This window comes from Sparus aurata, chromosome 2 (genome assembly GCF_900880675.1).
Source record: "Sparus aurata chromosome 2, fSpaAur1.1, whole genome shotgun sequence".
In the NCBI taxonomy this organism is placed as follows: domain Eukaryota; kingdom Metazoa; phylum Chordata; class Actinopteri; order Spariformes; family Sparidae; genus Sparus; species Sparus aurata.
Window position 1 is genome coordinate 4,733,620 of NC_044188.1, and position 13,804 is coordinate 4,747,423.

The following is a 13,804-nucleotide window of genomic DNA, read 5'->3' on the forward strand; positions in this document are numbered from 1 at the left end:
GTACAGAGGGAACATACGACAACCAGCGTGAAACCTACGAGCAGACACTCAAATGTAGGGCGGTTGAAACAAAGCACATTAAACTCCACATACTTTGAGGCAGTTGTAGCCGATGATGCAGAGAACGGAGATGATGGTGTGGACGATACCAAAGAAAGCCATGGCTGGCTCCATGTAGCCTGTGCTCTCCTCCAAGAAGTAATACAAGGGACCTTCTTCCTCATCTTCTCCTCCGTCCTCTAATCCGGACCCATCCTCCTCAGCACCAGAGCCTTCAAATAGGCCAGAGCCTTCAAACAGACCAGAGCCTTCGAAATCCTCCTCGCCTGGAGGACTTTCAGATACCTTAAAGGGCCAGACACGAAATTAGTACTGAAAGTCTTGGATGTGACATCAAATTTTCAAATATGATGGTAATATATCTATAAAGAACGGTAGTAATTAATGCCTTTTCTGACATTATACTTCAAAATGCTACCTACCAGATTTATTGCTAATTACATTTACAATAATACAGTGGCACAACACTTGGACTTTTGCACGTGTCATTGAAATGTAGTTTGAAATGCACAGACCTTGTAGAAGAGCAGGATGAAATTCAGAGCGAAGGAAATGAACAGCGCCAAGAACCGAAGGTTGTAGAAGTTGCGAGAAAGGTAGTTCTGGAAGGAGGTGGAGAAGCAGTGATTTAAGACTTGACTACTGCGCAAGCAAAGTACAAAAACGACAATTTACTGCCTGATTCCATGGAAGTAACATTCGAAAATGCTTTAGGTAACAGACATGCTACTGCCTGAGCATCGTGCGCTGAGGAAATACTTCTGGGTGACAACCAGTCCAACATCCTTCAGCAAACTTCATTCGTGTCCGACAATGAACCATGAGATGGCTAACGACATAATTGTACTAAAGAGCTGCTCACCATGAATTTAACCCTCTGAATCTCCAGCTCATTCCACAGATCAAAGCCCTCCTCGGCATGTTTCTTTTCTTTCTTTGCCTTGGTCTTCACAGCCATTTCCTCCAGCTCCACAGGCTCTTCCTCCTTCACCTCAGGTTCTGGCTCTGCCTTCTCCTCCTTCTCCTCCTTCTCTGCCTTCTCTGCCTTCTCTCCATTCTCGGTGCTGGAAAAGTAAACCGTGGAGAAAACCGTTCTTTAAAGACCAAGACTGAGTGCAGTTTGATATTAGCCTGACACATTATTTTTAACCAGAAGCTCAGTTTTGAAGTTGATGACTTACTCTGCTTTCTCAGTTTCCTGAGGAGCCTCTTCTTCTGGTTGAACCTGACCTTCTTCTCCTTGTCCTCCCCCTGCGGCCTCCAACTGTTGAAATGATAATAATAATTTTGCTGTCGATGATCGATGGAGAGTTTACACATTAAACGGCAGCAGACATCATACAGAACACCTCACCAGCTTTCTCTTCAGCAGCGGCGTGCCCTCTGGAGTTGGAGGCTCTTCAGTAGTCGTCTCACCAAAGTCTCCGAGTCCCCCGGGAGTATTGAAACCAGGCAGGCGTCCACCTTCCCTCTCCTCGCTGTCCTCCTCTTCCTCCTCTCCTCCCACAGCATCTAATAGGTCTGCCCCTCCATCTGTGTCTTGGATTTCTCTAGCCCCTGGTTCAGGTGGCAGATCCCCGTGAACTTCGTCCTGTGTGGGATCTGGCATGCTGGCTAGGATCTCTGTCACAGTCATCTTCTTGGCACTCTCCACCAAGCCTCCACCGAACAGCACCTTCCATATGAGCGTGAAGAAGCCCTTGCATATACTATAAACAAACATCAGGATACCCATCACAATAGTGTAGATAAATGTAGCCAGGCCGATCACCATCTCCTTCACTGTCATTTTTCTTAGTTTGCGGTACCGACGTCGCAGGTTACGGAAGGTGAACATGTTGAAGAAGTCAACCACGCTCTTCAAGAAGTCTGCGAACGCTGAGGTGGACTCGGGAGTTTCTCCTTCTCCATTGCCTTCTTCGCCTTCTGCAGACTCTCCTTCTTCTCCCCCGCCCTCCTCTTCTTCTTCATCATCTTCCTCTTCCGCACCGTCTCCCTCGGGCTCAGAGATGGACGCGGCGATGTTCATCTCAAAGATGGTGTCCTCGCAGAAGTTCACAAACATCTCCATTTTCTCACTCTCGCCACCCTCATTGACCACATCGAAAATGAACTGTCGCTTGGACTCTCTGACCTGTGGCATCTCCCACTGGTTGCGATTCGCCTCGCTGATCTCAAAGTAAATACGTTCGATCTTCCGGCTGGCTCCCATGATCTCAATGCGGCCGAGGAAAGGGCGGAAGTAGTTGAGGACGCTTTCTGCCTGCTCCAGGAAGTTCTGAAGGCGAGTGTCATGAGGCACGTGCTCTGACAGGTTTGTGAGCAGGACGGCGATATTGAAACCGATGTCTTTGGCTGGCTCCTGGAAACGATCGGCAAATTCCTCAAAGTTGATCATCTCATTCTCATCAGCCTCCGAGCAAGACAGAAGGAACTGGATTTCCGAAGGGGAGTATTGCTTCTGGCTGTCCATGGCTTTGGAGAAGTCCTTCTTGGAGATAAGCCCACGGGGGTCGGTCACATAGTCTCGGAAGGCATCGGATGCCACTATGTCCTTGAGCTTGAGGAACATGTCGAAGAACTTAAGGATCATTTCCACGTTGCTCGAGGACTCCACCAGCATGTCAACCATCTGCCTGGCAATCGTGCCATTCACCACATTGCCTTAGAGCCGAACAAAGTGAGAGAAGGTGGAAAACATCTTGAAAGTAAGTGACAGAAAGGCGAGGAAAGCACTCGACAAGGATTGACAAAACATACCTTCAAGCAGAGACAGAAGCATCACCACCATGTCCTTCTGCAGATCCAAGAGTTCCTTCAACAGGCCAATTTGACTTGAGTCCTGCAACAAAGCCAAATCAGAGAGCAAACCACAGACAAACAGCAGACATAACAATATTTTTAATACGTGGACTGGCAATTGTTATTTTGATAATGTATCACAATTCAATTAAACTTTCTGAGAGATAAAACAGAGAGAGACACTACCTCAGAGTACGTTCTACTCCAGAAATGATCCTGGGTTTGCATTTTCAAATAAAGAATGTGCATTTTTAACATCACAAATATAACATTTAATGTGATGGAAAGAAGGACAGACCCTGGAAACACAGGCAGGTATGAGAGGAAGAAAGAAAAGGCCTCTGCTAGAAAAGCCCAGCATTTCCCCTTTATCTGAAAAAGTGGCTGCAGCATGGGAGGGGAGCAAGGAGGACATGAACACATCTGCAGACGCTGATCTAAGCAGTCCTGAAGACCTGCACCAGCCGATAACAAGAGCAGCAAATGTTTTAGACTGGTGGAGGAAGGAGCTTCAGGATGAGCAAGCATTAGCCACCTGTGAAATGACAGCGGTACCTAAACTATACTTTAAATATCTCAATGACACGAAAGAACCAAATACGAAAACACCAATCGTACAGCTAAATGAAAAGAAGCAAAGCAAGACGTTTGGATGCTTCGAGGAGCAACATGTAATATATCTAATCGCTTAAAACATTATATTAAGAGAATGTTAATGTTTCAGAATCCAGCTGAACGGTGACAAATCCTCCGTGTAATTTAGTGATAGTTTAATCTTTTCACAGGCAACATGTATTCAAACACTCTCTTAATGTGCTGGTTACACATTATCCCTGCACTCAGGAACAATGTCTAACTGACTTAATGGCTTGTTAGAAAGACAACAAAAAGCAATGAGACCAGTGAAGCAAAGGACGAGCATTAATTGATGGAATACATCATAAAAAGGCAAACGTAAATGATGTGGGTGTTAAGCTGCGTCACAAATAATACAATAAAGCGTGAGAGATATATAAAAAGAGTATGAATGACTTCTGAATGAGATGTCATCGGCAGAGAGACACAGATTCTTACGCCGTTACGTTGTCCAGGATCGGGGTGCATCTAACAAGGTTTAACACGAAAATAAAAATGTTATCCACGAACATTTTTACATCATTACTAACTTCAATTCATCAATGGCTGGATACGTATTTACATATTTTACGTAAATCCTACCTCAATTATTCAATTCTGTTGTTTCTGCCAGTTCACATCTAATTTTAATCATCAGACGAACACTTTTAAAGTTTAGTTTTAATACTTTAGCACAACCAATACAAAAATCTGAGATATGACATATTTTTAGTGCTCATGTAACAATATTTTAGGTGCAAAATAAAAACTGTCTATATAAAAATCTAGACATAACTGCTGACGTGAAAGTTAGTCTAACTGGCTATTTTTAACAAACCCTGATAACATTTTAAAGATATTCAACATATGGAAAACACAAAGATGCAATTTGAACAGCAACATCAGTAGTAATCAACACTGTCACACAAGATTAGACTGAGTGTGAAGCACTGCAGCTCCTGGTTAGGTCAAACGAGTTACAGACTGCAGACACACATTTATCAAAGCGAACACACATTTGTCCAAAGCACAAGCAAAACTTACGCACCGGTCAGTGTTATAATGCAAATATAAACTTGAATAGATTAGATAAACTGGATTAACTGTATTATAGAGAACCAGAGGGAAAATTAAAGAGTAAGAGAAGAAGAGTATCTGTTTTATTTCTCAAATTGTTTCTGCCACCTTTACTGAATCCTTGTTGTCAGTTAATCTGATGAAATGATCGATTAATGCAATTAGAACTGAAACGTCTTTAAGAAACTGAAACAAAGTCCCGTTGTCTTCGATACAGCACTTTGACTCAGTTAATGCAGGACAGGATGGAAGTGCACTGAGGAGGAATGGTTTTAGATATTTAACTTAACGTAATCTTTTTCAAGGACACGCACATTAAACAACATTCCCATTAAGTGTTAGCCGCCTGGAAAAGTTATAAAACAGTATTTAATAATATTATTAGCCTTTTCTACTAAAGTCGTAACTATGGTTTGTGCAGGTTTCAGAAAGCAAAACACTGAACCAAAATCTAAACTGAAAGTAAAGAGACTATTTCAATTAAATTCAAACAACTGACGCAGCTAATTAATCTGGTAACTAAGACAAAACGCCAATGTTAGCTGAAAATGTAATAAAAAAAGCACTTTATATAATTGTTTTGTAATTAATTAATCAAACCCGTATTATCAATAATAAATTATATTGTTGTATCAACATGTAAGCTTGTGCAATTTATAATTTTTTTTATAGGTTTGAATCCAACTAAAACCTACAGCATCAAAAATATATGTTGCACAAAATATACATAATTCTTTCATATTCAATATAAACCCTGAAAGTGTCTTTAACATGAACTCGCTCAGTAAAGAGGCAGAAACAGTCTGACAAAACGTTGACAGGAGGGGAAAAACTAGTTGAGACATAGAAACCAATTCATTAGACAAAAGAAAAATCAAATGAATACATACTTTACTCTGCAGGAACCACAAGAGAAACAGTTCACAGAATTAGTAAAGGCGACAAATGTACTAAAATGTACCGTAAGGAAATGTATAAACGTCTGATCTCCAAATTGCTTGGATTCAAACTGTGATAGAACAAATAAATCACTGGACCATTCAAAGTGCTACATTTTTTTCTGATTCGCTACAGATACTCTCCGAATGAAGAAAACTGTATTTCAGCTAGAAAATGGTTTAAAAAAAAACATTTATCTGGAAGTTTCTTACCTGAGCGAGTTTCATCATCATGTGAGCAAAGACGTGAAGGAAACCCACAACAGCGTCCCACAACCTGCTGTGGGCCAGAGACTGCTGGTTACCAGTACATGGACCCTGACAGACACAAGAGCACAATATTGGAAATGTATGCACGTATGTAAGCAAATATATATTTAAACTGTGTCATTTGTTCCAAGGTTAATGTTCTGAAACATCAGTGGGGGAATAAGTTTAAAATCTGGCTTCATTGTCAATTGTTTAAGCATATCCAAACATTAAAATGTATCTTAAGAAGTAGATTTTAAAGTGATAGTTAATTGGAATTCCTGTATTTTGTTGCCTTTTCTTTTCTGTAGATGACTAAGCTGGAGGATCGCTAACCAGAAACTGAACACCTGCCTCAGCAGGACCTGTGGAGTCCCCTTGAAATCCTGCTTTGCATTAAGAATCACCACGTACTTTATTCATCATCCATACAAAAAGCTCTCTCACCTGGATGTACTCAGTCAAGCTGTTGAAGACCTGCTTAGCCACGGTCATTGCTTTGGAGAAATTCCTTTTACCAGGCTCATCAATAATGTCTTTTCCTGAGTAGTACCAGTAAAAGTCACTGATTGACTCCTGTATACAGGAAGGAGGAGAAAAAAAAATTGTTACTATAGAACTAGACCAAAATAAATGATAGATCTGTCTTCAGTGAAAGACATAGAAATAGAAGAAAGACAAAAAGACAGTAAATACATCTATATATCTATATTAATGTATCAGAAAGGAGCCAAAGGTCTGAAATCAATGGGAGTAAGATCAGAGAAGCACTATCAGTAAATCAGACTGACCTGTAGTCGAAGCAGGTAGTCCACCGTGCAGATGATCACGTTGATGGTGGTGGTGCTGCCTGTCTGAGTTCTCAGGTAGTTCTGGAAATCTGAAAGTGGAAATAAATTGTGCGTCATTTTGAGTTTTCGACAACTAAAAAACGCCAATCTCATAAATGGTAATCAAATACTGAGTTGAGTTACTTCTTTTACCATCAGGAAAAAAATAAAGCGTCCCTAAATGTCAGTATCTAGAACACATACAAGATAAATGTAGGACAGTGGTTCATTGTCTCCAACGGTCCGGTGTGAGGGAGCGAGCGAGCACTCTCCGTTGCTGGAAGGTCACTTTGAACCATCTGTCGTTTGGTGAAGAGACTCACCGTTATTGTGGCCCTCACAAAGAAGTTGGAGGAAGCGGAAGAGGTCACACGTAAATTCATCATCCGCCATCACTTTCTCATCTGGGCAGAGGAACACAGGAAAAGAAAATCAATCGAGTGTAGAAGAAGCTTTCAGCCGCTCCAGTAAGGGGAATATATGTAACTGTGCTGTGTTATTCGGTAAGCGTACGCAGTGGTAAACACATATAAGCACATGAGATTAGGTGTGATATAAGAAAATACCAGTGTATTTAACTTTTCTTACTCAAGTCTGTATAAATCTGAGCATTTTCCTCATACTGTCATGCAGGAAATCTGTTATATCACTTTAAAGATTTAAAAAAAAATGAAAGAACAAGAAAACATGTTACCAAAAGAATCTTTTTTATTTAGGTATATTAAGTTCTTACTACAAGGAGCAAGAAGGTTCCCGCAATAAAACAACACACTGGTAATATCTCCATCTTAGTATTCAGATTAGATTTTTAGAATTAAGCGTCAAAAGTGTTTAATTAAGAATCAACACTGATGAAATGTGATTATGAACTTTATGAACTTTACATCTACTGATACACACTCAGCTTTCTAAAATACAAATATAGAGCCAGATTTAGCATTAAAATATTTTCAATAAACAAAAATCTTAAGTACAACAGTAAATAAAACTTAAGCACAGAGTGTGTGTGTGTGTGTGTGTGATGACACTAAGACTGATTAGTGTATTTCTATTATACGTATGCATGATTATATGCAAGTGTGAGAGACTGTGTGTGAGTGTGTACACACATGGACATTACAAAAACAGTAAAACTGTAGGTACATCACCTCAGACCACTTCCCTTCTTTCATTAGAATATCTTAGTAAAACCACAGAGACCTTGGAGTCCATTTGTCAGCAGGAAGTGGAGGCTGAAGCTTCCATGCTGGAAAAACCAAAAGCAACTTTTGGTTTTTCCTCCTGTTTACCTCAACCAAACTTTACCTCTGTCTAGCTCTCCTGTTCAACTCAGCACGACTCAATAACAAAACAGATCAAACACTTAGCACATCACTTTGAAATGGACAGGGAACACACGAATAAATGAAGACAGGAAACCAGGGAATGATACACATATATAGAAATACAACTGAGGAAACACTTGTGACACAAATGTAGACGGTGAAACACAGAAACACAAAGATAACTTCAAGGCACACGATCATGCAGGACAGATCTACTGAACTCTTCAAACTCCAGCGAGATATGAGTATGGATGATTGGGAGAAAACACTCGGTACTAAAATGCAGAATCAGCTTCTACCTGCTGTTGTCAGGATGGAAAATAAAGAATGGCAAGTTATCTTCTAACAGCAAGTAGCTTTTTTATGTGTGGGCAGTTTATTCACTACAGTACTAACTGTAAAATTATGTTTTTGATTTAAATATTGCAGTTTTTTAACATTTTAAATCTCATTCATTACAAAACACACATTTTATGGTCCTGCGATAGCATGCCATCAGAAACCGTCCTCGTCAAAAATGCACAAGCATGCTCAGACTAAACCGTGACGGTACAAAAACAAAACAAAGCAAAACTGTGGCGATGATTATGGGTATCATATTTTCCTCTAGTGTTTAACAAGGACACAGTCCCGAGGATTATCACAGTGACCGTGGTTGAATAATCCAGTATCCATAGCAAGCAAAGGTGTAGGGCCCTATGATTTCCGCGATCACGATTGCGGACGGAATCGCGGAATTGGCCGATTAAAACGGAATCTACTTTTTAACACGGAATATCGCGGAATTTGACATAATTTCACTGAAATGTTGTTCTCGTGTGGAAGAGGAACTTTTGTCTGGGGAAAACTGCACGGGGGGAACCAAATCTGGGTGGCACAACAAGTCGCCGCCGCCCCCCTCCTCACAGACTGAGCTCCCCCGTCAAAACATTGCAAGCATGGCGAAGTGGCTGCCCACGGCTCCGTCTTCGTCGGCGAAAAAGCTGAGAAACTTGACATTTACCCCTCAGTACAGAGCCGAGCAGTTCCCGAACGACTTGTATGTGTCAGGTGAACTGTTGTTTTGCAAAGAAGCAGACCTGAGAAATCATAATTAAAGATTTAATGCGTCAGAGTTAGCCACCTGTCCGATTCATATTATTGGCATATAATACCAGAGTGACTGTTAACTGCTGCTAACAGTAGCTGCTGTTAGCTAGCTGGCCCCGTTAGCCACAGCCCTCTTAGCTGACTCTGCCTGGGCTGGGAGGCTTTTCTGGATCTGCCTGAGAGCTGACCATGTTTTTATTCAATGAAACCCATACAAACACAAAATATACTACTGTATGAAGACATGATGAAGTCAAAATAATTTTGATGCACTTTACTGTACTGTACGGTACAGTATTGAGGAAATATGTTTGTCCCCTCAATTAATTTAAGGTAATTTCTATTTAATTTGTGTACATTTGAATTATTTACATTAAAAACACACTGTTTTTGGTAGTATAATAAGAGTAAATCAGGATTCACAAAAATTAAAACGGAAAAAACGGAATTCCCAAAAATTAAAACGGAAAAAACGGAATTTGGGAAAAAACAAAACGGAATTTGGGAAAAAATAAAACGGATTTCATAGGGCCCTAAAGGTGCAGGATCACATACAACAGAGTCAACAGGTTACAGGTTACATGATTCAGCAATAGTTTTATTAGTATAATAATTAACACTATCATGTTTTCAATTATATACATTAAGCATTAGAGAGAGAATACTGTGATCATAAACCAAACTACGTGGAATTAGCTAGACAGATTTCTTCTGTGTGGCATTTCAGCTTTTTTAATCTTTTATTTTGTCTGTTTTCTAGTTATGTTATCCAATTATGTTTTACTTTATACTGGGAAAGTCGGTGCTGTCTTCAGTGCTACCGAATGCTTTGCAGGATCAGCAAACGCTCCACAGTTTTTACTTTAATGGACCCTGCTGACTTGGAAGATTGCCTTGTTGAGGTTTTCAAAACAACAAAACCACAATTGAATGTTGTGACCTGATTTTCCACAGAAAATCCCATGACACTGTCGTGATACGGGAGGATTAAATCAAAATAAGCAGATCGTAGGGGGCATTTTAGGGAATGCAAGGACTTTTGTGCATTTGTTTTTCACAGATGGTCCAGCTTTGTGGGTCAACCTTGGACAAATTACCATAAAAACAACTATATTTGAATGATGTGAATAAGAGATATACAGAGCTTAGAGAGTCCTGACTGCTGCTGCAATTCATTTCAGAGTTTCTAGGACACTGGGTCAGTGTAGTTCTCTATGATCTACATGAGTGGGAGAGGAAGAATTAGGTTACTGCCTTTCCTTCCCATTGATCAGCCACAAGTGTGTCAGAGTTACAGTAGATCTGTGATAAAACACTCAAGGATGAAAATCAAACTTTCAAATCACTTCAAGAGGAAAATCGCAAAGATACAAATACCGGTACTGTACAAGTACAGCTACAGCAGCATATGTATGATTGCACAGGTTTCAGTGAGTTTGAAGTTTCATTTAATTGAGTCCTTGAGTGTGAAATGAAATGCATATTAAATTCACAGCAAGGGAAAGACTAGTCAGGTGATTAAGAGCTAAAAGAGACAGAGAGGACAGAAAAGAGAGAAAGAAAGAAGGAAAATATATAAGAGCAAAGTTTCATTTACCACGTTCTAGCTTCTTATCTGAGAACCACGAGAGCAGCAAATTGACAGTGGGTAGGGACATAGGTGTGAGGGGTAAAGGGTTGGAACGGGCAAAGTAAACAAGATGTAGGAGAGAGAAAGACAAAGAGAGACGCAGTGAGTCCAGAAATCTCATGGCTGTCAGTGAGTGATAAACAGATCATCACCATACATCAACGGTCAAAATGCTGTGACTTGTACAAGAGTCATGGCAACAACACACTCCCATGAAAACATACCTGCAAACCGGCATCCACAAACGGGCACACTTAGACACACACGAATGCATAAAAGAACAGACTACACACTGGAACTAGAAAAATGTCAGATTATATAAAAAACCAATGCAAAATGAAGTAGGAGAACAAATATGTGTGTGTGTGTGTGTGTGTGTGTGTGTGTGTGTGTGAATGTAGCAGTGTGTATGACAGTGCGTTCACATTCAGTAGTGTGTGTCAGTAGGAATCTGTGGACCATACTCACTGGTGCCTTCCTCTGAAACCATCCCAAGTCCCTCTGCCTTGTTCTGTCTCTCAAAAGCATTCAGGTCCAAAACGCTGCCAACATTAAACACTCAGTCAGCAGGGGGGAGAACAACTACATCAAAAAGATGCAAAATCTAGTTTTCAAATTACTAATCCTTGTTTAACAAATGTATCAAATAAAATACAAGGTACAGACATCAAAACTTTCAAAGCTTTGCTAATTTGGAGATAAACCCATTTCCTATAAATCCTTCACAATAAATGTCCCCCGGTACATATTTATTTCAACATGTCTATTATAGAGCACAAAAACATCAGTTAACAGGACTTCTGAAACAGCTGAGCATGTACATGAGATACCAGCTACGAGAAGTATAGGCGCTGGTTATTCCTAACTATCATCTAATTTCAGTTTCAGTGTTAAGGTTTTGATCATCCCTTGCAATCAGTGTGAGATATGACGTAAGTTGGATGAGCGGTTCTCAAGAAAACTGCAATGACCAATACTACAGGCCAAGCAATCAAACAGGTACATTTAGAATGGGGACCACACTGATATAAATGAATGTGTTTTAGTGTTTCAAAGTGCATGTAAAAGCTCTTGAAGTGTATTGTGACTAATAATAATATCTTTTGTTTCTGCTAAGCAAAATACAAATGAGAAAATACTCAAAAGTAATTCAATACATATCTTAAATACATTTATTTGTAATGCTGCCTATCTCTGCTGTCAGTCAATCACACTATACAGTCAAAAAAACATGTAAATGCATCACAGACCTGCAGGTCTGCATCAGAGCCTGAATGCTAAGGAAGAATCCCACATCCTTTTTATCCTTCAGATAGTCCAGCATTCTCTGCACACAGACAGGAAGAGAGAACACAAAAGATTTTCTTGTCAACAGAAATCTACTACAAAGATTGAGATCATACTGTTGAGAAATAAGAATTGTATATAAAACTTGCACGTTGTCTTTTTACAGTACCTGCTGTACATCACTGTTGCCTCCGTTGAGGATGGAGATTCCCAGTTTGAGTGTGGAAGAAACCATGGCTCCAGGTTCACCTGAAATAAAACCACACATCAGTGGTTTCCAACAGGTTTTGACCCAAACAATGAAATCAAAGTAGAGAAAGATCATCTCTGCCATCACAAAACATATATCTGACCACTTATTAATCTTGTTACACAAAGCTGTACATTGTATTAGTCAATGCTAGTATCTAAAAAGCTGATCTGGCATTTATGTACCCTGAAACCTGGAAGAACGACCTCTCCACTATTTTTTGGGCATTTTCATGATCCACCTTTTGAAGCAAGGTCCAAAATCTACATAATTCTCTTAAACATCTCAAACACCACCGATCTGATAATGACTTAACATTTCAAATAATGGGCTTGGGGGAGCAATAATCGTTTCACGGCTCAAAAATATAAATGCTCCAGATTTGTCCAGATGGGCAATTTATCATTCAGGGGAAATTAGGCATGAAACAGTTACGGCTAAGCTTAGAGTAGCAAAATTATTCAAATCATCATAGAAGTGACAAAACGTTGTGTGTCAGTGTGCATGTCTGTATATGTGAGTGGGTTCAGCAGCTACCTTTGCAGGCGCTGATCATCTGCAGCACCATTTCAGCAGCCCCACGGTTGTGTAGACGGGACTGCTGGTACAGAAGCCTCTGTTTCTCCATCTCCTTTTCCTGTGGAGCAGAGCAGGAAGGACACAGCTGTAACCCTGTCAACAAAGGCTGCACTGCCCCCCGCACTCACTCACTCACACACACTCACAAACAAACAAACATCCTCCTCCTCTGTCCTAATTATGACCATCAATTGGCTGCACCCAATACAAATCCTAATAAAGCTTAACTTAGCACAAAGATACAAATAGACTCTACGGTTCGTTAAATTGTAACAAATAACTGCTGAATCATCCTCATAGTGAGGTTGCCAGATTGGACACTACAATATCTCCTTAAACAGTTGGCCCTGACATTGGGCAGATGTGCTGGGTGAACAAAACCACGGATGTACACGAGGAAACAGTTGCAACAACTAAAATCACAATGTCTTAAGAGGATACAGTTAAGCTTGCTGCGTCTGCTCTTTGTGATAAACTAGACTGTAGCCAAGATGGCTACCATTTATATTTCTCCAAATGCTGAACTATTCCTTTCAAGGTCCTAAATTAACCTATTTTTAAAAAAATCTCTGTTTTGGTGATGTAAATTGATTTAAATCATGATTTGGGCTCAGGAGCTGGCTGCAGCACTGGCATCTTTTCATGGAAAACCCAAAATCTAAAAGACTAAAACTCATATGAAGTCTCACAGAGATAGAAATACAGCCACACACACAGACACACACACACACACACACACACACACACACTCTCTTCCATTTGAACACGATGTGTATTAGTGATGTAAACAGTTCTTGACATCTTTCAGAGGCAGCAAACGTTGGATCGCAGCAAACATTTCTTCCAAGAGCAAAAAAAACATACATTTCACACATTCTTACGAGTAAGCAACAGTAGTTGACTGAGTAACAGAGCATGCACATCCTGCTTCAGACAATACAACTGAGTGTCAGCTATCTAAAGGCCCTACAGTTACACTACCTCCACCTTTGTGTTTTTAAGTTTAATTACAGGACATTACTGTACTGGATTCTTGTAAAGTCGTGACAAAAGCCTCCTGTAAGATAATCATT

At 40.1% G+C, this 13,804-nt stretch overlaps 1 protein-coding gene across 14 annotated transcripts in view; it reads right to left on the reverse strand.

Annotated features, from left to right (window-relative positions):
• Positions 1-13,804, reverse strand: part of ryr1b (ryanodine receptor 1b (skeletal)) — a 70,549-nt gene that overhangs the window by 4,620 nt on the left and 52,125 nt on the right. For 4 of the 14 annotated variants that reach the window (XM_030439469.1, XM_030439507.1, XM_030439490.1 and 1 more), the window contains 18 exons: positions 12,690-12,789; positions 12,072-12,151; positions 11,866-11,942; positions 11,084-11,157; positions 10,583-10,600; positions 6,895-6,975; positions 6,533-6,621; positions 6,189-6,317; positions 5,706-5,810; positions 5,445-5,450; positions 3,937-3,966; positions 3,049-3,078; positions 2,821-2,902; positions 1,415-2,724; positions 1,242-1,324; positions 923-1,124; positions 576-662; positions 94-345 (listed from right to left, as the gene is read on the reverse strand). In XM_030439469.1, the coding sequence (XP_030295329.1) occupies positions 94-345; positions 576-662; positions 923-1,124; positions 1,242-1,324; positions 1,415-2,724; positions 2,821-2,902; positions 3,049-3,078; positions 3,937-3,966; positions 5,445-5,450; positions 5,706-5,810; positions 6,189-6,317; positions 6,533-6,621; positions 6,895-6,975; positions 10,583-10,600; positions 11,084-11,157; positions 11,866-11,942; positions 12,072-12,151; positions 12,690-12,789 (2,835 nt within the window). The remainder of the gene's footprint in view (positions 1-93; positions 346-575; positions 663-922; positions 1,125-1,241; positions 1,325-1,414; positions 2,725-2,820; positions 2,903-3,048; positions 3,079-3,936; positions 3,967-5,444; positions 5,451-5,705; positions 5,811-6,188; positions 6,318-6,532; positions 6,622-6,894; positions 6,976-10,582; positions 10,601-11,083; positions 11,158-11,865; positions 11,943-12,071; positions 12,152-12,689; positions 12,790-13,804) is intronic. The other 10 variants (XM_030439550.1, XM_030439585.1, XM_030439541.1 and 7 more) reach the window with 4 other exon arrangements.